This window comes from Erinaceus europaeus, chromosome 2, assembly GCF_950295315.1.
Source record: "Erinaceus europaeus chromosome 2, mEriEur2.1, whole genome shotgun sequence".
Classification (NCBI taxonomy): Eukaryota; Metazoa; Chordata; class Mammalia; order Eulipotyphla; family Erinaceidae; genus Erinaceus; species Erinaceus europaeus.
Genome location: NC_080163.1, coordinates 79,334,492 through 79,361,178, shown reverse-complemented (window position 1 = coordinate 79,361,178; position 26,687 = coordinate 79,334,492). Strand labels below are relative to the sequence as shown.

At 36.3% G+C, this 26,687-nt stretch overlaps 1 protein-coding gene across 1 annotated transcript in view; it reads left to right on the top strand.

Moving 5' to 3' along the window:
- The window catches only part of SGCZ (sarcoglycan zeta), a 375,824-nt gene that overhangs the window by 304,206 nt on the left and 44,931 nt on the right, over positions 1 to 26,687 (top strand). The window contains exon 4 of the mRNA XM_007519946.2: positions 3,059 to 3,181. Coding sequence (XP_007520008.1) covers positions 3,059 to 3,181 — 123 coding nt within the window. The remainder of the gene's footprint in view (positions 1 to 3,058; positions 3,182 to 26,687) is intronic.

The following is a 26,687-nucleotide window of genomic DNA, read 5'->3' as shown; positions in this document are numbered from 1 at the left end:
TCTGAGTTAACCTAACCTAGAGAATGTGGTACTTGCAACATGGGAACTATTTTAAAAGGCAATGCAAAATATATTAGAATATAAGAAAAATAGTTTTGCAAAGCAGTATATTAATTCTGAAGACAAATTTGCTCCATAATGCCATTATCTGTACATATGTGTGTGTGTGTATGTATATATGATTTTGTACTTACTGGTTTACGTTGCTTAATATCAAAGAATATATTTAAACTTCTATTCTGATTTAAAATATTTATATCATTGCATTGCTAATTGCTTGGAATTTTTTCTCTCTGTAATTATACTACTATGTTGTATACGTGTAGTCTGTAAAATTACTTTATATATCTATTTTTCAATTGAATGAATTTATTATAAGCTAAATTAATCTCATGCTGTGAGTGCATAATTATTTTCTTGTATACTTATTTGCCTCTGATTATTTGTATTTAGTGAATTAAGATTTCAACCACTTTACCATATTTAGGTACTCATATTTAAAGACTTTATATGAAACACAATATAGAATTTTTATGTTGATAAGTTATCTCTTTTAAATTACATTAAGATTCATATCAAGAAAATTCTTGCTGTTGTATGTGTTGGTGTGTGTGTGGGTATAGTCATATAGTCATATAATGATCTAATTAACTGCAGTGTCATTAAAGTTCACTAAATATTTTGTGGATCAGTTGATATAGTAATTAAGTATATTGGAATGAAGTGATGTAGTGTGTGGTAAGATTTTATATATGATAGCTACAAAATCTTGGGTATAGTTCAAATCTAATGTATTCCTGGATGCTTTAAAGATATATTGAAACATACCTGTTACAAAATATATAAGCAAATAAACCTTAAACATAGTTTTCTGATCATCATCCAGTTGGGTTACTATGGTTCAAAAATTCAAAACACATAGTAGGAATGATAGGCCATGATTGGGAAAAAAAAACAAAAAACATGCTCAACTAAATTCAGTCTAAGAATATATAAGGCAAGAGCAATGCAATTACTATGAAGGACAATTACTATCAAGGACTATATATTTCACCAGAATTGTCATTAAGTATTTTTCCTAAAGAAAGAAAATAATAGTTTCTAAACTACAGTTCATACTATCATGAACTTCATCATCCACAAAGTTAATACCAGTTTGAATTCATTTAACTTTGTCCTAGTGGATTTTTTTTTCAAATTGTCTATATGAACCTGAAAACATATATGTAATTTCAGAATATGAGACAGGAACACATAAAATGAGAGAAGATGGTTGATTAACAGTGGAATTATACACATACACAGCCCTGTACCAGAAAAAATAAAAAATGATGGCATTATTTGTTGTGTCCTTACTTTTAGATTGGAGCAAGAGAAAGCAAGATTACTCCTGTCTTTTAAGAGGACATTAATCCTATTCATTAATGGTTCCACTGTCATGACCTAATTATCTTCCAAAGGCCCTGGCAGGCTCCTTATATCCATATTGGTGATATGTTAGAGGATTTCAACATATGAATATTTGGACAGACACATTTAGTTAATAGTATATATAAAATATTAAAAATGGATACAAATGTGATATGCCTAGGTTTCTGAATGCCTTGAATTATACTGATAAAAAGCTTCTGACAGATAACATACATTCCTTCAGTCTCAACAAGAGGGGAAGATATAAGTATGCTAACTGTTTTATATTAAAAGACATACATAAGTGTTCTGTAAATAATAATTCCTCACTGTTGATGAGTTTCAACTTCCTGCTAAAGAACTACTTCTTAAATAATTGTGTTTTCCAAGCACAGAACCTGGTTTTGTGGTAAAGGAATGGATAAATATGTAAAATATGGCAATAAATTACATGTTGTAATTACATTATTTAATATAACACATTAATTAATATATCATTCGTGTTAATTAACAAGTATATTATTTATGACTTTTAAAAAATTTATTTCATGATCAGTAGAGAAACTGATTAGTCTAGGAGCACTCGTACTATCATAGGTGAAAATTATCAGTATTATCATTCTATAGAATAAGGCCAGCAAAATAGCTCCTCTGAATAGTGTGTCTGTATTGCCATGCATGCAACACAGGTTCGGACCCTCCCGTCACAGGCCTGGAGGACTCCTTAGAATCCTGGTATCTTTTCCTCTTTCTTTCTCTTTATATCTGAGAAAGTCAATCTAGAGTAGTGACTCCTTAGTGATGACGACAACAACAAAATTCCATGAAATACAGAGAAACTGATGTTCACAACTTGAATACAGGTCTTACAAGTAACTTATGCATGGATGTATGCTTATACATAGAAAACATGAGAATCATATACTAATTATTGAGCATTCTGCAGGTATCACTTTCAACACCATGTCTTTAGGTTGCAACCAACAGCAAAACAGCTATTGTCCTTGTATATGTGTGGAGTCTTGTTGGTATGCTTCTAAATCCTGCTTATAAGACCTTCTGTTTTGATCATCATATTAGGTTCGCTTGTATTACTTAGGATGTATTCTGTTTACATAGCCACTGTTGACTGAAAACCCCCCTGCCTCCGGACATTTGGTTTAGTCCTCGCTGGTTCTCACTTTTTCCTTCTCCCTGCCCCTTATCCTACATATTTCCTTGTTCCTGATTCTTCGGCCTGAGGAGGGAGGTAGGAGAGATACAGGAGAGAATTGGGTTGTGATTAGGTTGTTGGACTGCATCCCCGTTCCTGAATAAACTGCGTTCTCAGCTCAGCCATGAGTCCCTTGTCGTCTCTGTCTCCCGCCCACGAAGCAAGTCCGGCAGAGTCTTTTTAACTGGAGAAATGTATAGCCCTTATTAGGACTATGTCAGATCTTCATAGGCCAATTGTATGCCCAGCATCCTAGCCCTAAAATCCTCTGGCAAATTAAATCTATGAAAAAGATGATAATATATGAATTTATATTTAAATATACTAAAGCTAAACTATGCAACCAATTTGCTGCATCTCTCTCCTTAAAAATAGTATATATTAATAATTTCCTACACAGCAATTTAATTTTTTAAATCTTTCTTCTGACCACAGGAGCTAATGCTGTGGAAGCTCAGTGTAAAAGATTTGAAGTGAGAGCAAGTGAAGGTGGCCGGGTGCTGTTTTCTGCAGACGAAGAAGAGATTACCATTGGGGCTGAAAAATTGAAAGTTACAGGTACTATCAAATTAAGGTCTTAGAACCTCTTTTGTTTATTTTTGTTTCTGTGCTTCTGAATAAAAAATACATTGTTAGACATGATTCTATTACTATTGTTACATACCTAATATTGAGTCTGGATAATCCCATGATATCATACTTTTTGTTGATTGTTTGTTTGTTTGTTTTTAATATTTAAGAAAAGATAGCCATGGGAGCCAGACAGTGACTCAGCAGGTTAAGTGCACATGGCAAGAAATGCAAGGACGGGCCTAAGGATCGGCTCCCCACCTGTAGGGGGGTCGCTTCACAGGCGGTTAAGCGGGTCTGCAGGTGTCTATCTTTCTCTCCCCTCTCTGTCTTCCCCTCTTCTGTCAGTTTCTCTCTGTCCTATCCAACAACAACGACAGCAATAACAACAATAATAGTAACAACGATGATCAAAAACAAAGGCAACAAAAAGGGAAAATAAATTAAAGAAAAAAAGATAGCCATTGTTGATGCAGAAGATAATGTAAATGATGTGCCAGAGTATTGTAGGTAGAAGGAAAGTGGGTGGGGACTAAGGCAGGATGACAGACATTAAGTAGAGCTAACTTTTAATTAGTAAGAAAAGTTATGGAAAAACTAGAGGTATTGTTTTATTGTAGAAGATATGCAAAAAAAGAACTACAATATAGGAGCTAAACTGTGACACACCCTGTTGAGCCTACATGCTCCCATGTGCAAGGACCCGGGTTCAAACTTCAGGTTTCCACCTGCAGAGGGGAAGCACCCTCTCAAGTCCTTACTAGCCCTTTATGCCTTTGCCAAAATACGATGTATTAACTTTATAGTAGCTTTATTTTTTCCTGCTATACTTCTAAAATAAAGGGAAATTTGGAATCTCACATGCTTAGAGGAGAAAAATTGTACATATTGCAACATACAATTAAAGGACTCAGACTGATTACTAATCTCACATATATGTTAAACCAGTGCTTGATTCATTTGAAAAATACTGTATAAAGGGATATCAACTCTAGGTATTTAATTTAAGTAAGCTATGCTGACAAGACTTCATAGTAACATGTGACAGGAGGTCTATGTGAAGCTTGTTTTAGCATTTTAAATTTGTGGAATTTTATTATTATTATTATTTAAACAATATCTAGAGGAATTAAGTCAATTCTTTCTGTATTTACACTTTACAAACAATGACAATTTGTATATTAACTTCTCTGTCAAGTTGATAGAAGTAGGTAAATTTATTAAGAGATTATTAGTAAAATCATTCCTGTCTAAAATTATTTTAGATCTTGAGTAGTATCTCAGAGTATTTGAATCTACCCTTCCCAGAAAATAGCTGGAATTTACTGGATTCAGTAAGTACTACTAGGTTACATAAGTAGAGAATTAAATAGCAAATGGATACCTAAGCTATACCAATACCCCTCATTACCCCAGCTCCAGAACGACAATTTCTATGCTTAAAGTTTGTCATTTTAAATTTGATACTACTTGACTTGATCAATAAATTTGCTTAAATATTTTAAAATTTTTTTAATTATTTTTATTTATTGGATAGAGACAGCCAGAAATCGAGAGGGAAGGGGGTGATAGAGAGGGAGGGAGACAGACACCTGCAGCACTGCTTCTCCACTCGCAAAGCTTTCTCCCCTACAGGTGGGGACCAGGGACTTGAACCTGGAACCTTGTGCATTGTAATAGGTACACTCAACCTGGTGTGCCACCACCTGGCCCCTTAAATCTTAGATTAGATATACCTCTTTGACCTTAACAGGCCCTCTCTCTATTGCTAAATATATAATGTTATACTTTAGCTTCCATTTGCATACTACTGCAATTAGCTTTTGAGGCTTAGTAAACAGAAGAACAGAAGTTATAAACCTTTACACTCAGAAGTCTCTTAATGTAATACTTTCAGGTAGAATCAGTCAACCATAATTTACACTTTCATGTTAGTCCAGAGAGTATTTTAACTTAGAAAACAAAATGCAAATATAATCATTCTATCAAATTAGAGGATTTAGTACAGTAGTATACCTTCTTGATAAACTAAAAGCTAAAGCTATTAGCTGAATTAGATATTTCTATTTTTACCTGTGAAAGAACAGCAGATAATTCCTAAATGTGTGAGAGGAAGGAAGAGAATCTCTCTCTCTCTCCAGTAGAAATCTCTTTCTTCAGTAGAAATTAAAACTGGCAATTCAAAAGAATAGTGATCCCCACTCTGCCTGTATCCTGTGCCCTAGTTTTTGTTTGAAAGCTGAGTGTCATTCCTTTGTCTCTGTTCTAATTTAATGATTAGAAAGACAAGTCAGACCACATGTTTGACAGTTGAAACCTGGATTTTCTGAAAAGCTGTCTTTGAATGTTTTGGGGCTGAAATCAATATTCTCTAGTTTGTTTTTATTAGTTAGTCTCCTACATTCTTGTTCTTGTCTGTTAAGTTGGCATACTATGTGATAGGGTCAGCTTTGGAATTAACCTTTCTATTAGATAGGATCATTGCTACATGAGCTGTTAGAGTGCAGAGAATGTGGTAAGACTTAGCCAGCAGGATGGAACTGGTTGGTCTGACTAGCACTTGAAGAAATACAATTAGATCAGGACTTTTAGAAAAGTGATGTATAGTCCCTTAATTTTCTCTGGTATGATACTTTAAATATGAAGAGCAGGAAATGTTTTTCTAGTTGCTTTTATATTTACTATGAGGGTAAAGACTTTAAAGACACAGACTAGCACCATTCTAATTTCCTTCAAAAGCTCCAGGTAAAAACTGACTATAGATTTTGTGTATAAATATTGAGCCTTGTCAACAAGTAAGATATTTTTCCATAGTTAATTTTTCCAAGTCTTCATTTAAATGTGACCTACATTTACTAAAATAAAATTCTTGTAAATATGACATGATAGAAATGTGAAAATGAAGAAGAGACTTATCTTTTTAAAATAAAAAAGGTGTTTGAATCCTCTGATATTTATATTTTCCATTGATGTTAACTTGTCTTAATATGTGTTGCCCTTAGACCCATGATATGTCTCAAACATTTATTCTATCCTTTTATCTTGCTATAGTGTAAATAAAGTCTGATAACTCTCTTTTTTTCTTCTTCTTCTTCTTCTTCTTCTTCTTCTTCTTCTTCGCTGGGATTTTACCATTCCAGGGCAACTTTTTACAGGTAAAGAGATGAAGACAGAGAAGACAGAGAGGCAGAGGGACAGATACAACAATATCAAAGCTTTCTCAGTTGCAGTGGTACAGAACTGGAACCTGCGTCATGCACATGAAAAAGCAGGAAGACAGTCCAAATAAGCTATATTGCTGACCCCGTCTGATTTCTTTCTTTTTAAAATTGTATGGGGGGGGGGGTTAATGGTTTACAGTACTGTCAATGACACTTAGCAAAAACCTCTCAGCTCCCCATGATAGGTGTTTAGGTGTCTCGGAAAAACTTGCTTCCTCACCATACACCCAATGTCCCTTCATCCTATCCCTTTCCCCTCCCAGAGTCCTTTGCTTTGGTGCAATATATACCATATCCAGTCCTAGTTTCAAAATATGGTTTCCCTTATGGTTCTTTCTCCTTAAGTTCCACCTATCAGTATGATTATTTGCTACTGATCTTTCTCCTTTTGTTTTATCTCACACAACATCATACATTCATGTTCTGACCAATATAATGCAAAAGAGATGTTTTTTTTTTTAATTGGATAGAACAGAGAGAATTTGAGAGAGGAGGGGGAGGTAGAGAGGGAGATTAAAGATAGACACCTGCCAACCTGCTTAGGAGCTTATGAAGCATCCCTGCTACTGGTAGGAAGTGGGGGTTGAACCTGGAGCCTTGCAGGGGTCCTTGTACTTAATACTATGTGTACTTGGGTGCTCCACCGCCTGGCCATGTCACCGTCCTGCCCCCATGTCATGATTTTAATAGCTGCAGAGTTGAACCAATTTATATTCCCACTAGCAGTACAAAAGTGTTCCTTTTCCACTATATGATGTCCAACATTCATTGTTCCTTTTCATTCTAATGTATGCCATTCATGATGTAAAGTGATATCTCATTGCTGTTTTTATATACCTTTCCCTAATAATTCTTGTCTATGAGCACTTTCTCATGTGTCCATTGGCCCTCTGGGTTTCTTCCTTGCTGAAGTTTCTTTGTATGTCTTCACCCCATTTTTAAAATACAGTTCTTTGTTTTTCTGTTGCTATTTACTGAATTCTTTATGTATTTTGGCCATTAAGCCTTTATATGATGTATGCTGTATTCATTCTGTTTGGGTGATTATTCCCTTTGCTCTACAGAAGCTTTTCAGGTGATGTAGTTCCACGTTGTGTCATATAGCATGATGTTGAAATGTGATTGGCTGGAGCTTGTTTCAGCCTGATGCACTGGAGTAACGTAACTGAAGTCCCAAGTGGCAGGAAGTCCAGCCTTCTTTGCCCAAGAGTGCTATGACTGGACACAGGAGCAGGGGACGGTGCTGGAGGCCTCGAGCACAATCATTTGGAGATGCAGGATGTAGAGATGGTTGACCATGAACCTTTCTCAGGACTTAGGCACTTGTGAATTACAGCCTTGCTAGTTATCTTTCTCATGATCTGGCCGACTCTTAGCCCTGATTTCCCTGGTGCTTTCTGTGGGGCAGGGTGACCCCCAGGACTCGCCAGACTGCTGCTGACTGGAACAATAAATACTGGGGCTGAATTCCTGGTTAATGACTCACTTTATGGGCCTAGCATGCTCTCAACCCCAGCTGATAATTGCTTATTTTGCAGTACCTACATATTTGTCTTGTACCCTTGTATCACCCTAATAAAGCCTTGAATTGTTTAAACCCATCCCCAACCACCCCACAACCAGTTCCTTATATGCCACACAGAAAAAGGCCTTTATTTAAGTCATAACCGTTCCATCGGTTTATTTTTGTTTTTGTTTTATTGGCTGTTGGATTTGAATCTTTATAGACAATTTTTGAAGCATAGGTCTTGAAGTGTCCTGCCAATGTCTGTCTGTCTGTCTGTCTGTCTGTCTCTCTCTCTCTCTTTCTTGTATTTGTAGATTTTCTCTAATATCCATGTCTTTGATCCATTTGGAGTTGTCTTTTGTGCAGTGATGTGGTTTAATTTCATTTGTTTGCATGCTGAAGCCCAGTTTCCCCAACACCTCTATTGAAAAGACTCTCCTTTCTCCATTTAATTCTTTGGACCTCAATAATGAAAAAATAGTTATGCAGAAGTGTAGGGGAATTATTTCTGAACTTTCGTTTCTATTCCACTGATCTGTGTGTCGATTTTGGTTCCAATACCATGCAGTTTTGTTACTATAACTTTGAGGTTAGGAAGTATGATGCCTCCAGACTTGTTCTTTTTAATCAAAGTTGCTTAGGTAATAATCATAATTGTATAATTCCAGGTTAGTTTTGGTATCTTTTGTTCTATTTCTTTAAAGAAATTTGGCAATACCTTGATGGGTATGGCATTAAATTTACATATGGCTCTGGGTAGAGTGGTCACTTTGATGATGTTAAGTTTTCTAACTCAAGAGCATGGAATATCTTTCAATTTCTTTATATCTCAATTTCCTTGAGTGACTAAAAATTTTCAATGTACAGTCTTTTACTTCCACTGTTAACTTCATCCCTAAATATTTGAGTGTTTTAGCTGCTATACTGAAAGCAATTGATTTCTGAATATTGTTTTTAATTTAGTGTTTGCATAGAGAATTCCACTGATTTTTGTATATTAATATACAAAAATATAACCTGTCATTGTAACTATATTGTAACCTGTCATTTAACTATATTGTTCAATAATTTCTACTGGATTCGTAGGAATATATATATATATATATATATATATATATATATATATATAACTATGACAGCTTTACTTCTCTTCCAATTATGAATCCCTTTAATTCTTTTCTGTAGCCTAATTGCTATGATTAGGACTTCCAATACTGTGCTGAATAGTAATGGTGTCAGTTGGTAGCTTTGCCTTGTATTTGACCAAAGAGGGAAGGCTTTCTGGTTCTCACCATTGAGTATGATGCTGGCTTTAGATCTGCTATATATAGACTCATTTAGTTTGGGGGAATTTAGACTCATTTAATTTTGGGGGAATTTTTAATCTATCCTTATTCCTTAATGTTTTGATTATGAAAGTATACTGGCTCTTGTCAAAAGCTTTCTCTGTATCTATTGAAGTTATCATGTAGGGTTTTGTTTGTTTGTTTGTTTTGATTTTCTTTTTATTGATGTGGTGAATCGCATTTATTGATTTATGTATATTGAGCTGATTTTCCATCACTGGTATAAATTCTACTTGGTCACAGTTCACAATCTTCCTACTATACTGCTCTTTCCAATTAGCTAGAATTTTTAAAGATATTTAGCATCTCTGTTCATCAGAGATATCAGTCTATAGTTTTCTTTTGTAGTTGTGTTCCTGTCTGCTTTTATTTCCGAGTGATGTTGGCTTCATAGATGGTATTAAGGAGTCTGCTTGTGTCTGATATTTTGGAAGAGCTTGAGAAATATAGTAAGTGTTCCCTTCTTAAAGATTTTGTAGAATTCATTTATAAAACTTTCTGGCCCTGGATTTTTGTTATTGGTAAAGTTTTTCATTACCATTTCAATTTCTTTGGCTATAATTAGTCTATTCATGTTTTTCAGTTCTTCCTGCTTTAGTTTTGGGAGGGTGAATGCTTCTAAAAATGTATCCAAGTCTTTCTAGTTCTCTGGTTTAGTGACATATAGTTGCTCATAGAAGATAATACTTGGGATTTATATGGTATCTATTGTGATCAATCCCTTTTCCTTTAGGATATGATTTATTAGAGTCTCCCCACCCCCCCCTTTTTTTTTTACTCTGTCCAGGGGGTTGTCAATTGTGTGTACCCTTTCAAAGAATCAGCTCTTAGCTTCATTGAACTGATCTTTGCATTTTTTTCAATGTTGTTGATTTCTGCTCTAATTGTTTTTTATTTATTGCTGTATTTTTTTTTTTGCTTCATTTGCTCTTTTTCTAAATCATCCAAGTGATCCTTCAAGTCTGAAGTCAAGCTATTTGAGTTTTTTGTTATTTGTTTCTTGAAGTGTTCCTGTATGGATGAAAGTTCTTTCCTTAGTACTGCTTTAATGGTTCCTAAATAATTTTATAGCTCATATCTTCATTTTCATTAATTTCCAGGGACATTTTAATTTTCTTTTTAATTACCTCTTTAAACCAGTAGCTATTAAATAGGGTCTGTTGAATTTTCATATTTTGGGACTTTCTCTAACTTTCTGTTTATTTCTGGATGCTAGTTTAATTCTACTGTGGTCAAAGAGGATAGTTGAAATGATTTTAACATTTTAAAGTTTGTTGAAATTGTCTTTGCAGCCTAGTTCATGTCTATAAGTATAAGCCTTTTGTATGGAATTGAGGAAAATATATATCCCACTTTCTTGTGGTGTAGAGATCTGAAGATGTTCAGTAGGTCTAATCTATCCATCTCTTCATTCAGTCCTCTGTTTCTTTTATTAATTTTGTCTATTTAGGAGAGTATTCAAATCTCCCAGTATTATTGTATTGCTATTGATGCAATATCTCAGGCTTTGCAAATGTCCTGTCTCTGGAAACATTAGGTTAACTCGTACAATTTCACATTTTGCAATTACCTATCCTACTGCATATCTCATAACATTTACAGTAACTGGAAAAGTATCTTCATTTGATTGATCATGCCATTGAATTGCCTTCTTACTTTATTCAGATATCTGAATAATCTAGGACAACCCCCTGAATTTTATTAACATATAGTATGCATAATAGCTTTGCTTATTTGCCATCTCATTTCTTTCTCATTTATTTTAGAAAGATGAAAAGACAAAGAGAGAAATAAACAAGAGAAAAGGAGATCAGAGGAAAATATTTTCTTAGCCTGGAAAAAATGCACATAGCAAGTATTATTTCATTGGCAAAAATTTTATCATGGGGTTATGTGTATCTATAGGGGTAACAGAAAAATACTAGCTCTAACTGCTTGCTATCTCTTTTTTAAAATTTATGGTAAGTTCTGCTAATAATTTTAAAGCCACAGGAAGTTATTTAATAATAAAGTGTCCTAACATGTAACTTCAACTTCAAAAGAAAGAAAATCATATAATTTTGATACAGGTCTTTAAAATTACCTTTAAATCTGTACCTATTATTAATCCACATTGATTTCCATGATTTCATTATGCATACAGAAAACATCTGTACATTTAATTCTTTGTACCCTTTTGTTTTGAAAGTCATTGCTATTGCATCATTCAGGAAATCAAGATCATAATTTAGCTCCCTATTGTAATCTTTATCTAATTGGAACCCTACTTTCAGTATAGTCTTAAATTTAGATTTTAAAATTTATTTATTTTATGAGAGAGTAAAATAAAAAGGGAGAGAGAGAGAGAGGAATGAAAGACATATATAGAGAGTAGGGCACCTCTAGGCCATATGCTATGCTGAGAATCAAATCAGTGACCTCAAGCCATAGACTCTTCTCTGAGCCAACTACCTGGGTACTTTCATAATCTTTATTATATAATTTTCTTATTTATTTTTCATATGAAAACTTTAGTTATATCCATCTACACTCTCAATTTTCCATCCCTTTGCAGTTTTGGGTGATTGGAGAGCCTAAGGGTGCTTCTTCCCAAGCAAGTGCTCTCTGGGTTGGAGAGAACTCAACTGGAGCCAACCTATGCTGCTGCATAGGAGAGGGATCAAGAACTCATGCCCAGCTAGTTGCAGGAGAGAGATTCTGGGACTCTCAGAGCTGGAAGGCAATCCCAAGTGTATTCAAACAGAAGAGCAGCTGTATATATACTCGCCAAGTAGGGTGGAAACAGGATGTGAGGTAGAGAGGGTGGAACGAAAAGAGACTGGTGGAAATCAGGGAGACTACACAAGGGGGCGGAGCAAAAAGACATCCTGAACCAGTGGGATTAAACCAGTGCCCTGCAGGCAGGGCGGTTCCTAGGTAACTGGTTATGTAAATAGGCCACAGGGATAAGCAGGGGGAAGCTGGCGTACTGCCCAACATGAATTCATGGATTAAATTCTAGAGACTTTAAATATAATTTTATACCTTTGAGTAGCTTAAGGTATAAAGCAAACTGAAAAAGTGAAGTTAAATAAATAGCAGGATTTTGTTGCTGAAGTGCCAGAGAAATCACATACAAAATCAAACCTAGTAGATTAACAACTGAGGTAAATTTGGAAATTATAATAAAATTTCAGAGGTAGATGGTGACAAAAATCTGTGTAAAATCAACAGAGAAATGGGGAATAATATTATAATAATAGTTATTATTATTTGTGATAAGAGTGAAAATCAGTCTTAAGTGCTTGTGTCTTTGTTTAAAGATTAAATGTTTGTAATTATGTGGCAGTCGATCCAAGAGTTAATGGCAGATGAACATGTAATTTCTTCTTCCTTCCTATTTTTTATCATATGGATTCATATATTCCTATTTTATCTAATAAAGCAAGTTTCATTGTATATGATTATTCTCACACTACTGTGAACACTCTGAACTAGCCCTGTCTTGTCTGATTCCTATACTTGATTAGACATTACTTTACTTTTTGGACCAAAAAAGGCACATCTCATTCTAATTATTTTTTACCACTTCAGATTTAGTATAGTGCGTTAAAAAAAAACTTAATATTTTTTATTTGTAAATGGTAATTTATTTTATTTTTACTTTTTATTTGTAAAAATGAAACACTGACAAAAACCATAGGATAAGAGGGGTACAACTCCACGCAATTCCCACCACCAGAACTCCGTATCACATCCCCTCTCCTGATAGCTTTCCTATTCTTTAGACCTCTGGGAGTATGGATGCAGAGTCATTATAGGGTGCAGAAGAATTTTCAAAGAAGATCTAAGAATTAATTGCATTCTATGGAAATACAGTCATTGATCCCTGACAATTACTGTAGGTGGTGCCAGGGAATGAATATATACATAAATACATCCATACTTTCATACACTTACATACTTTAATTATTATTTAGGAATATATAGGAAATGCAGTTTTACAAAATTCTGTTTACTAAGTTATGCTTTCATATCTCCTCAAAGTCTATGCTAGTTCACTCTTTCCTGCACCCAGTACTACTCCCCATCAATTTTAATTCATGTGATCTTCTCCCCTTACTACTTCTTCATGCCTCCCCTTTTAGACCTCAGAACTACAGGTATAGATCAAGTGTTTACTGACATTCTACCTAGTATACCCTTAGTTTGTGTCGTAAATACTACTTATACGTAAAATATTAATAAAGTATCTCTTCACTTTTTCATTTTATTTATTTATTTTGCCTCCAGAGTTACTGCTGGGGCTTGGTGCTGGCACTACAAATCCACTGTTCCAGGTGAACATTATTTTATCCATTTTATTGGATAGGACAGAGCAAAATTGAAAGATCAGGGGAGATAGAGGGAGACAAAAAGAGACACCTGCGGACTTTCTTCACTACTTGTGAAGTGTCCTCCCTGTAAGAGGGGAATGGGAGCTTGAACCAGGATTCCTACATGGGTCCTTGTACTTTGTATTATAAGTATTTAACTGGGTGCTCCACTGCCCATCCCTCCTTTATTTTTAATTATTGTAGGTTACAAAATTCTAAGAGTGCTGGATATAGTTCCACTAAAGATAACCACCATGGTATTCACAAGTCTTAGAAATAGTTTGTTTACTTTTTGTGTGTTTGAGTTCATGTGTATCAGTTCCCTAGAATCAACATATGAGTGAAACCATCCAATAGTTACCTATCATCTCTTTGTTTTGCTAAGTATAATCACCTCTAGTTCCATCCACATTTGTCCCAAAGGACAGAATCATCTTTTTTGATTGCAGAGTAGTATTCCATGAAATATATATCCCCTAACTTCTTTAGCCAGTCATCTGTTGATGGCATTTAGGCTGCTTCTACTATTTGGCTGTTGTGAATAATGCAACTATGAAAATTTAAGTCCATATTTTCTTTGATTATGTGTTTGTTTTGGGTAAATGCTTAAGAGTGATATTGCCAGGTATTTCATTTTTATTTGTTTAAGAACTCCTCAGACCATCTTCCAAAATGGCTGCACCAGCCTGCATTCCCACCAGCAGTGTAGCAGTCCTTTTTTTCTCCATAGGCTCACAACCAGCCATTTTCTCTTTTGTTGATGTAGGCTATTCTCACAGGTTTGAGATGGAATCTCAGTGTATTTTTGATTTGCATTTCTCTATTGATAAGTGAATCAGAGCACTTCTTCTTATGCCTGTGGGATATGTATATCTGGTCTTAGAAGAACTGCCTGCTCAGGTTTTTTTGTCCAATTTTTATTGTTTTTGTTTTTCTTTCTATTATGCGATGCCAATTCTTTATAGGCATTTGATATCAACAGTTTGCCTTATGTGTGATGTGTAAACATTTTCTTCGAGTTACTGAGTTCTCTGGTTATCCTTGGGTTGTTTGCTTTCAATATATAAATGCTTTCTAGTTTAAGTTCAGTTTATTTACTCTTGTTTTCATTTCACATGTACACGAATTTGAGTTTCCAAATGTGTCTTTGATGTTAAGGTCCACTGATATTTTCTTCTGTAAATTTTAAAGTTTCTGGTGTAATGTTGAGATGTATAATTCCATATCATTCTCACCACTGGAGTTCTGAATCCCCAATACCTCCATTGCAAGCCACAGCAGTTCTCCTAAGGCTTCAGCATGGGTTAAGTATCCTGTCTACAACTAACTGTCTACATTTGTACATCATTACCCCTTTTTCTTTATTCTTTTTTTTTTTTTAACCAGAGCTCTGCTCAGCTCTGGCTTATGGTCGTGTGGGGGATTGAACCTGGGACTTTGGAGCCTCAGGCATGACAGTCTCTTTGCATAACCATTATGCTATCTACCCTCCGTCCAATTACCCCATTTTTATCCAGGTCCTGTCCTCTCATCCCCTCCATACCCATACAAAACACTATTACTACATCCAAATGGCCTCCCTTTTCCCTCTTCTCTCTCTTTAAGTTCTGATGGAGCTGCAGTTCAGGATTCTTTTATCCTCCTCCTCCTCCTATCATTTCTTCCCCACTGGGAATATGGACCAAAATTGTTTTGGGGGTGCAGTAGACTCTGGCTTCTGTAATTGCTTCTTCAATGGACATGGGCATTGGTAAGTTGATCCATATATCCACCTTGTTTCTATCTATCCCTAGTGGGGTTGAGTTCTGGAAATGTGAGGTTCCAGGACACAACGGTGAGGTCGTCTGCCCAGAGAAGTCAGGATGAAATCATGATAGCGCCTGCAACTTAGTGTCTGGAAGATGGCATGATATAGAAAAAGACAAAATGGTTAATGAGCAAGAGCCAAAACATAGGAACAGAGCAAATGAGATTAGGGATTTTAGGGTGGAAAGAAGTTAGGAAATCCATTTTAGGCATGTTTTTTAGGAGGCCACAACTATAGTAGTTCTGAGTTCAATAGCTAACATGAAGTTGAATAAAGATATTATCTGAGAAAATGGTGTCAAATTAGATAAAAGAGCTAGGAAAAAATTTATGAATAAAATTAACTATTTAACCCATCTACCTGATCCAGTGTATATATATTTAGCACGAGAGCCTGTGCAACCTCTAAATCTCTGTTGGTCTGAGCTCACAGTTCATAGTCATAGGTGGGAACATTGCAGGCTCTACTCATTTTGGGACCAGTCTTCCTCAAGTGTCACAGCAGGATACTCCAGCCTCCCTTTGGAGACTGGGGCAGTCCCTAGCATCTCTGGTTTCATTTTTCTACATGTCACTGTCCAGTTGTTCCAGAACCATTTGTTAGAGAGGTCTTCTTTTCCCCAATGAGTGACTTTGGTACCTCTATTATATATTATGTGATTATAAGAGTGTGAGATTATTTCTAAGCTTTCAGTTCTGTTCCATTGATCACAGTATTCACCTTAATTCCAGTACCATGCTGCTTTAATTACTGTTGCTTTGTAATATAAACTGAATTTGGGGTGCATGAAACCTCCATTTTTAGTCTTTTTTTCTATAATTTCTATTTTTTTCTATAATTTAGAAGTCTTTGGTCCATAAATGAAGATAAACATATTCAAACTAGTTTTTTACTCTTAACCTGAAGCAGTGTAATCACTCCATTGTGAATATTATGCTGACTAAACTATTTGCAAGCAATTATGAGTTTAGAAAAAGACTGTTTGGCTAGCAAGATAATTCATTTGAGAATGTGCCAGCTTTTTCATGCACTCTGACTCAGGTTCCCGTCAACCAGTCCTCCTCTGCAGTGGTGTGAGAAGGGGGCGGGAGGTTCAGGGGCCAGAGTTCTAGTGCTGTGGTATCTTCCTACCTCTTCCTCTGTCTTTGGGTTTAAGAAACCACATGAGATAGACAAAGACAAAGCAAATAGGATTCTATTATTGGCAGAGATATAGTCTCTATCTCTATCTCCCTCTCTCTCTCTTTCTTTCACTCTCCCTCTCTCTCAAATGAAAGCTAGGTAGGGGAGACTGGGTGATGGTAGATCTGTTAAAGCCTACATGCTACAATGTACAAGGATCCAGTTTAACACCCTGTTCCTACCTGCATGGAGAGAAGCTTCATGAGTAGTGAAGCATTGCTTCAAGTGTCTTTCTTTTCGTTATCACACCTGTCTCTCTCCCTTTCCCCTCTCTACTTCTAGCTCTATCTGAAAATAATTAATAATAATAATAATAAAACAGTAAAGAAAAATTGTTCCAGGTTAGTGATTCAGCCATACAGAGCATGACTCAGCTGTTTGAGATGCTGGTTTCATTTACCAACATCACATTAAACCATAATAGGTGAAGTATAAAGCCAAATAAATATATCACATATCCCTTAGGTTTAAGGGAATTATGCCTAGATTTGACAACTAATGGCTATTTAATTATTTTTTAATTACTGTTTATTGAAAAATGGTAAAAATAAAAAGATATAAGAGTCAAGTGGTAGCGTAGCGGGTTAAGTGCATGTGGCACAAAGCGCAAGGACCGGAGTAAGGATCCGGGTTTGAGCCCCCGGCCCCCCACCTATGCAGGGGAGTCGCTTCACAGGCAGTGAAGCAGGTCTGTAGGTGTCTATATTTCTCTCCTTCTCTCTGTCTTCTCTCTGTCTTCCCTTCCTCTCTCCATTTCTCTCTGTCCTATCCAACAACTACATGAACAACAATAATAATAACAGCAAAACAAAGGCAACAAAGAAATAAATATCAAAAATAAACTTAAAACTTAAAAAATAAATTAAAATAAATAAAAAGATATATATTGGATATTGTGCTGCTTTGTCACATGTGTAACCGGGTTTGAGCCTAGCCTCTACTACATTGCAAGAAGTTTCAGTGTGGTGGCCTTTTCCACTCTCTATTCACCTCTGTGTTTTCTCTAGCTAGCACACAGGGAAACAAACACAAACAAGAAAGAGGAAAAAAAAATGGCATATTGAGAACCATTAGGAATTAACTATATTTAACAAACTAAGCTCTGAGCAAGGATGGCCTATCAACAAATCCAGGTATATACAGCTATATGACAGTGTCATTGTTTTTAAGCGTCAAATGAGGGAAGAAGAGTAGGATTGATAGAACTGCCTGGGAGTAACTACTAAAGGGGATCAAGCTATATGGATTAAAAGCATTGCCCCTATTATAACAATGCCACTATTTTGTAGAAGATTAATCATGAGCCATTTAGTTAAGAGGTGTCATAGTCATTAGTTTTTAAATGTACTATATAAGGATAATAAGTAGTGGCGTTGTACTGAGTTTCCACTGAGTTATTGTGAGCTGCTCCAAGTCAGTCATGATGTCTGACACATTGTAAGTGATCAGTAAATATAAGAAATCACTTTCACAGACATAAAAGTAATTATTTCAGTGTTATACATTCATGAAATAACATGATTTCTCTTAGAGCACATACTGTAAAGCCCTTCTAAAGTATATTGTACATCATTTCTCTCTCTCATACATAAACAACTATATATAAGTAATGTTTAATACTTTATGTGGTACTAAATAATTTTCAGTCCAGTACTAAGAGTAATTTAGTAGACCTTTTAGATGTATCTCAATGAAACTGATTTGAGATTCCTTGAAAAATAAAGCAAACAATAAATATAGGGAATGAATTACATATGAAGTTTTAGTAAAATGAAACTATAACTAATGAGACTAATCAAGTAAATAACATTGTATGAACTTTATCATTTACAAAGTATGGTCATATATATTAAAATTCATTTATTGTTCTGTACTTTGGGTTATATGAATTATCTTTTGGTTTTTTTGCAAGCTGAATCTCAGGTTAAATGATCAGCACAAAAGATACACAGATATTAATGCCAAACTAGGAATTAGTTTTGTCTTCCTGATTTAGTGCCATTTCTGTTTCATCTTATCTGTGTCAATATATGCCTGTGTCCATGATACATTAAGAAACTAACAAGAATTTAACAATAAGAGAAACGTCTAGAATCTGATTTATTTAGTAGCTAAATCATTATCTCAAGCATATTTATTTAGTAGGCTGTAAAAAGTAAGAGGTGAAGAAGAATAAGCATACTTAGGTACGTTCTATGTCTGTCTTTCTTAACTAAATCATACGGAATCCCTGCAGTAATTTCTCTATCTCCATGCAACTGTGTAAATTGACATTTTAGGATGTGCCAAACAATGTCAAGAGAATAAATTGAGATAAATGAGTGATGTTATAATCACTTTGGAAGAACAGTAAAATAATACTAGTCTGCAATTTATAAGGTCTTTTGCAATTTGAAAAAGAACTCATTTTAGTTTTAAGTCAGCTGGATGTTCATTAATCAAACTGACCTTTGTCTTCAAGAGGAGCTTACTAGAGTGTGTCAAGATAAGTTTTATTTCTAATTTCACCTATGTATTTTTTTCTTGTGTGGAGGTTTCTCTGCTTAAATTCATAAAATTTCCATGTTCATATACATGATAACCAAGGTAATATTTCAGAAGAAATAGCACATGTTAAGGGCAGTATGGCTATAAGCAACCAGGGTAATATTTCATTCACTATAAAATTAAGGAAGAAAAAAAAAAAGAGAGAGGAGACTGAAATAGGAACAAAATATATTACAAGTTTAAATGAGTTAGCTACAATTCTTTTTTTTTAAATATTTATTTTATTTATTCCCTTTTGTTGCCCTTGTTGTTTTATTGTTGTAGTTATTATTGTTGTTGTCATTGTTGGATAGGACAGAGAGAAATGGAGAGAGGAGGGGAAGACAGAGAGGAGGAGAGAAAGATAGACACCTGCAGACCTGCTTCACCACCTGTGAAGCGACTCCCCTGCAGGTGGGGAGCCGGGGTTCGAACCGGGATCCTTATGCCGGTCCTTGTGCTTTGCGCCACCTGCGCTTAACCCGCTGCGCTACAGCCCGACTCCCCCCAGCTACAATTCTAATACCTATTTCTCTTCATTAATTTCCTGTTGCTGCTTAGTAATAAGTACAGATTTTGGACTGAAGACAATACAAATCTGAGATTAATATCACTGGAATAAACTCTAGGTATTTGCCATGCTGTGTTCTGTTCTGGGACAACCTATTGCTTTGCTTTTTATAGTTTCTACAAACCATGCCATTCCTATGTTCCTTCTTCCATCCTTTGTCAAAGATTATATGTCCACAGGTATGGGGATTTACTTCTGGGCTGTCAGTTCTATTCCACTGGTTAATGTTTCTATTCATGTTCCAGTATCAAGCATTTTTTTTATTACAATGGCACTATAATACAATTTGATATCTGGGAGTGTGATGCCTCCAGTTCTGTTCTTTCTTCTCAAGATTTTTTTTTTTTTTTGGCAATTCTAGGTCTTTCCTAGTTTCAGATAAACATTTGTAGCTTTTGTTCTATACTCCTGAAAAATATGGTTGGATTGGTACCTTGATGGGAATAACATTAAATTTGTATGTGGCTCTGGGTAGTATATTAATTGTAATGATGTTAATTCTTATTTTTTAATTTTTATTTATAAAAAGGAAACATTGACTAAACCATAGGATAAGAGGGGTACAACTTCCCCTCACATAATTTCCACCACTGGAACTCTGTATCCCATTCCCTCCCCTGATAGCTTTCCTATTCTTTAATCCTCTGGGAGTATGGACCCAGGGTCATTGTGGATTGCAGAAGGTTGAAGGTCTGGCTTCTGTAATTGCTTCCCTGCTGAACATGGGCATTGATAGGTTAATCCATACTCCCAGTCTGTCGGACTTTTCAGTGGGGAGGCCTCTTCCTGGGCAAAAACTTTAGAATTTACCCGCTCTGTTGTGCAACCAATGTGGGGGTCCCAGAAGGAATGCCCTGGGGCAGCAGGAGTGAGCATCTGGATCTTTCCCTATGTAGCAAGAGGTGCCACCAGGGATGACCAGGGGAATGTATTGTGCCCCAAAATCTGTTTATTGAACAGCAAAGCAGGGTTTATAAGGGGTCGCAGGAGAAAGTCAGATGTGTATACCATATATGGTAGGGAGGCAAAGGGTCTGGGGGAGGGTCAGGACTTTTCCAGTAATTGTTGAGCAAGAGGTTTGATCGGTTAAAGGAATGAGAAAACAAGGTTATCAGTAACCAGCAGCCAGAGCAGGATCCCTGCCCAGGAAGCTGCATGTCTACCCCTCACCACAGGGTTTTTACTTTGGTGCCCTACTTACAATTTGGTCAGGTCCTGCTTTTAGTTTCCCTTTCAGATCTTCTTCCTCAACTTCTGTTGATGAGTGGGATCATCCCATACTCATCTTTATCTTTCTGACTTAGCTCACTTAACATAATTCCTTCTAGCTCTGTCCAAGATGGGTCAGAGAAGGTGGGTTCATTGTTCTTGATAGCTGCATAGTAGCCCTTGTTGTTTTATTCTTGTAGTTATTGATGTCATTGTTGGATAAGACAGAGAGAAATGGAGAGAGGAGGGAAGACAGAGAGGGGGAGAGAAAGACAGACACCTGCAGACCTGCTTCACCACCTGTGAAGCGACTCCCCTGCAGGTGGGGAGCCGGGGGCTCAAAGCAGGATCCTTATGCCGGTCCTTGCACTTTGCATCACATGCACTTAACCCACTGAGCTACCATTGGATTCCCCTATTTATTTTATTTTTAATGCAAGAGAGGTACAGAGACCAGAACACTGCTCAGCTGTGGTGCAGGGGATTAAACGTGGGACTTTGGAGCTTCAGGCATGGAGGCCTCTTTTAAAAAAACATTTATTTGTTTATTTATTTATTTCTATATAGATAGAAAAATTAAAATGGAAGGGGGAGAATGAAAGGGAGAAAGAGATATACTAGCAGCTTTGCTTCACCACTCCTGAAGCTTTCTCTCTGCAGTTGGAGACCAGGGTCTTCAATATGGGTTCTTGAGCATTGTAACATGTGCTCTCTTCTGGGTTTGCCAACACCTGACACTGATCTAGAATTTTCTAAAAAGTGCAATTATATATTGATTTTCATTCTTTTAGAATCATTAAAGGAACAAATTGCAACCTTAGAAATTACAGACCTCGGAGTCAGGCTATAGCACAGCGGGTTAAGCGCAGATGGCGCAAAGTGCAAGGACCTGAGTAAGAATCCCGGTTCGAGCACTGGCTCCCCACCTGCAGGGGAGTCACTTCACAGGCAGTGAAGCAGGTCTGCATGTATCTGTCTTTCTCTCCCCCTCTCTGTCTTCCCATCCTTTCTCCATTTCTCTCTGTCCTATCGAACAACAATGACAACAATAATAATAACTACAACAATAAAACAACAAGGGCAACAAAAAGGAATAAATAAATAAATATTTAAATTTTTTAAAAATTAGAAATTACAGACCTTGTAATTACTTGTTATTTTCTGAAGAAATGTCTACTTGACTATTTTGATTTTAGTGAGGGAAACATGGATGTATAGATTTTTTAAAGGGAGTTTTTATTTATTTGTTTGCTAGATATATGTATTTCCATCAAAGCATGCATTATTCAATTTGAAAATTTTTTATCTTATTTTATGTTTTCTGTGCATAAGCTTTTTTGTTGTCACTGAACTTTATTACTCTGGGTTAACTTTTTTCAGAGAGAAAGAGAGAGGCATGGTAAATGTCAAAACACCTTGACTTCCCCCAGTGCCATCATGCCCCATTGTGATGGACCAGAGAGGGCTCCAACCTGGGTCATTCCCATGACAATGCAAACATCATGACAGGCTGTCAGGCAGTCTGTCTTCACAACTACTTGTAACTTTCAATTATATTTTGCTTTGCTAAAATGTACAGACAGAATTAACAAATGACTGACGGGGAAGATAGCATGTTGGTTATACACAGGACTTTCCTGCCTGAGTCTCTGAAGAACCAGGTTCAACAAGAATAGACCAGAGTTGTGTAGTGCTCTGGAAACAACAACAATGACAAGAAAATGTGAATTAACAAATAATGAGATTTTATTTTTAAAATATAAATAAATGCTAGTGAAAAAAAATACTAGATGTGTCAGTTATAAAAATTCAGCAAGAAGTGCTACATCATTCCTACTTCTGACATGTTTGTCTAAATTTCTCTGTAACTGGAAAAAATAAGTATTTTTACAATGTACTTCATCTTGAAAGAACTTGGTTTACTCTACTCTGTCTTCCACTAAATTACCAGATACTGTTTCTGTTATGAATTTTTCATCTTCTGAAAACTTTACAGTGGAAGAAAATATATTATTTGATATTTAAGACTAAATGTAATGAGATAAATTTAAAATTATAAAAATGATATTGAACAGAAACAAAGAAAAACTTTAAATAATTTATTTCAGAATGTTTGACAGCTTATTCTTCATGATCAAACAAAAATATGTTTTTGTTACTGTTTATATCCATCAAAATCAACAATCTGGCAACATATTTTCATCATAAAATAATATTGGGTAGGATCATAGTAACAGTTTCAATAAATGCAAACTGTCACCTTCATCTGATTTATTTCATAATACTGAATAAAGAAACATAGTAGGGAATGGAAACCGTGTTTTGCATGCCAATTATAAAACAGAATACTTTCATTGTATTTATTTTTTCTCAATCGTATTTTCTGATTCTTAGCTATGGATTAGAATCTCAGATCAACAGTGTGCACATTTAAGTAAGTCAAATTCCTCAATTCAAGCATCTAATAATTTACATGCTTAAGAATTAAACAGACAAAAAAATTACAACCTTCAGAATTATGAGATAATTGCTGTCCTAAGATTATTTACAAGTTAATTGTGATATTGGGGATATCTGAGCAAAGGGATGAATAGAAAATAGTTTAGAGAGAAAAGCATCTATACTAGGAAGCTGTGATGGTATGCCCAGTAGAGCACACATATTATTGTGTGCAAGGAGCCAGGTTTTAGCCCCAGGTCCCCACCTGAATGGGGGAAGTTTCACCATGGAAAAGCAGTTCTGCAGGTACCTTCCTTTCTCTTTCCCTCTCTGCCCACCCTTTTCTCAACTTCTCTATCTCTATCAAAAGAAGAAGGAGAAGGAGGAAGAGGAGGGAGAAAAAGAGGAAGAGGAAGAAGAGAAGGAGGGAGGGAGATGAAGAAATAAAAAGGGAAATAATTAGCTACAAGGCAGTGGTGGATTTGTCCTCCAGGGACCAAGCCTCAGCAATAGCCCTGATGGCAATAAAAAAAATAATAATAAAAACATATATTCTGGAGAATTTCTGAGAAATTGTTATCATAATAGGAAGATAGATTAAGGGTTATGCCAGGAAGAATTAGTATTGATGACATACCATAAGTATTTCATAATCAATAAGACATTATCATTGAAGAATAAAATGCAAAGAATTGTTGAGAGGTAGTTCCTACTTTTGCATCTGGGCTTAAAGTTAATAGATAATTAGATTCCAGAAACATCTTAGTTTAGTTATTATTACACCATAAGTTTCTTATTTTAATATATATTGCCTCCAGGGTTATAACCAAAATCCACTGCTCCTGGAGACCATTTTTTCCCATTTTGTTGCCCTTGTTGTGGTCGTTATTGTTATTGTTACCATTGATGGGACAGAGAGAAATCAAGACAGGAGGGGAGACAGAGAGGAAGAGAGAAAGATAGGCACCTACAGACCTGCTTTACCACTTGTGAAGCGACCCCCCTGAAGGTGGGGAGCGGGGGGCTCAAATTAGCCTCCTTATACCAGTCCTTGTGCTTTGTGCAATGTGCACTTAACCCACTGGGTTACCTCCTAACCCCCAGTTTTTAATTTTTTTATTGCCTCCAGGGTTATCACTGGGGCTCGGAGCCAGCTCTATGAATCCACTGCTCTTGTGGCCATTTCACCCCCCCCCCCCCATTCTCCTGTCCTTTCTTCTTTTCTTCCTTCCTGCCTTCCTTCCTTCCTTCCTTCATTTCTCTCTCTCTTTCACTCTTTCAGTTTAGATAGGACTGAGAGAAATTGAGAGAGGATGGGTTGATAGAGAGGAAGAGAGAAAGACACCTATAGACCTGCTTCACTGCTAGTGAAGCCTCCCCCGTGTTATGGGATCTTGAACCTGGGTTATTGTGCATAGTAATATATACACTTAACCAGGTGTGCTACCACCAGTCCCCTACACCATCAGCTATATGCTTCAGAATATTATTTGACAGTGAGATAATCAAATAACTGGAGGGCTGAAAGGTTATTTGATAAGGCACATGCTTTGCCTTGAATATGGCTCAGCTTCAAGCCTGCACACTTATTGGAGTACCACTGTGCCAAGGGCAGCCTTTGTGGTGTGGTGTCCCACTTTCAATGTCTCTCACTCTCTAGATGAAAAAAATAGTTGGACCAGGAGAAATGAGATGCTACATATACAAGCTTCCTACCCCCTACCACCCTACCAAAAAGAAAAAAGGAATAAGTAGAAAAAAGAAAGGAGAAAGGAGATCACCTGGGGCCACAACAAGGCAGGACTAGAACAACTTCAAGTCCCCACTGAATCATGGACAGAGAGGAGCCTAAGGGGAGATTGAGTGGCTGGTAACAGTCCAGCAGTTTACCAGTTGAGGTACCAATTCCAGTCTGTTTTACCAACAAAAAACTGCTGAAGAGAGGAGAGGACTCCCCTAAGACTCGCCAAATGCAACTATGAGTCTACATTGCTACTTCCCTCAGAGGCTGGAGCAGCAGGGGGAAGGCCCTGTGTTGAAATCTGGAAACAGAGAACTGACCAGGAAACTCAGGAGAAGAGCTACACCTCGGTGGCCTAGCAATGGGCCTGTATAATGGAAGCCTTTCCACATTGTTCTAATTGCCTCAGAAACTACAGGCTATAAATGGGATTTGTTTAGAAACTCACGGGGCCCAGGAGTGCTGCCAGCTTGGCAGAGAAGCTGAATTGAGCCCAGAGTTTTGGATCCTTCCAGTGTGAGAGTCTCTTTGCACAACAACTGTATTATCTCTCTCCCCAACCTGTTTTATCTATTGGTCAGTAGTGAATGATTAAGCTAAGAAGCCTACTTATAGTTTCAAAGCCATCAGGCTCACATAGCCTACAGGGAAGAAAAAGAGCAAATGAGGCCTCTAAAGCCACTGTGCTCCAACTCAAGGATTAAAATAATATTGAAACAACCTGTAATTTCCACAACTGTGAACTCTTTAAGTACCTTACTTAGACACAAGTCAATCCAGGCAAGAGTGATCAATAATTTGAAAAGTAGTGAGAGAGGATCCTCATAAAATACTATATAGAATGGTTAAACCAACAAGAAGAAATATTGGAGAAATGAACTAGGACAAGAGTCCAGCTAAAAGTGTCCCCAAAGGTTGAACCACAAAATAATAAGGTCAGCATCCAAACACTAATTAAGGAAATAGTTACAGGAATGAGTAAAGAGTTTGAACAAATTGTCATCAGAAATGCAGAAACAACAAATGAGACTATGGAAGAAAACACTAATTATCTCAAGGTTATTAGCTGAAAGCTTAGATAGCTGAGCTAAGAACACAACTAGCTGAACAAGCTAAAACAGTATCAGAACAGGGTAACAAAATAGAACTACAGATAACAGTACAGAGGAGAGAAAATAGAATAAATGGGGCTGAAGACAGAATTAGCAAGATTGAGGACGAATTAGAGACAACTCAGAAAGAAATAGAAGTGATCTCCAAAAGAGATTAAGAGATACTGAAAACAACAACAGAGACCTATGGGATGACTTCAGAGGAAATAATATATGCATTATTGGCTTAACGGAGGAAGAAAGACAGAGAGGGGAAGAAAGCATTCTTCAGGACATAATAGCTGAGCACTTCTTTAAGTATAGACAACATGAAAGACATAGTCCAGAGAGTCCCAAACAGAATTAATCCAGACTTAAGGACACCAAGAGACATCATATTTAGAATGGAAAGAAATAAGGATAAAGAAAGGATCCTGAAAGCTGCAAGAGAAAAAAAAAAAGTCACCTACAGAGGAAAACCTGTAAGATTAGCAGCAGT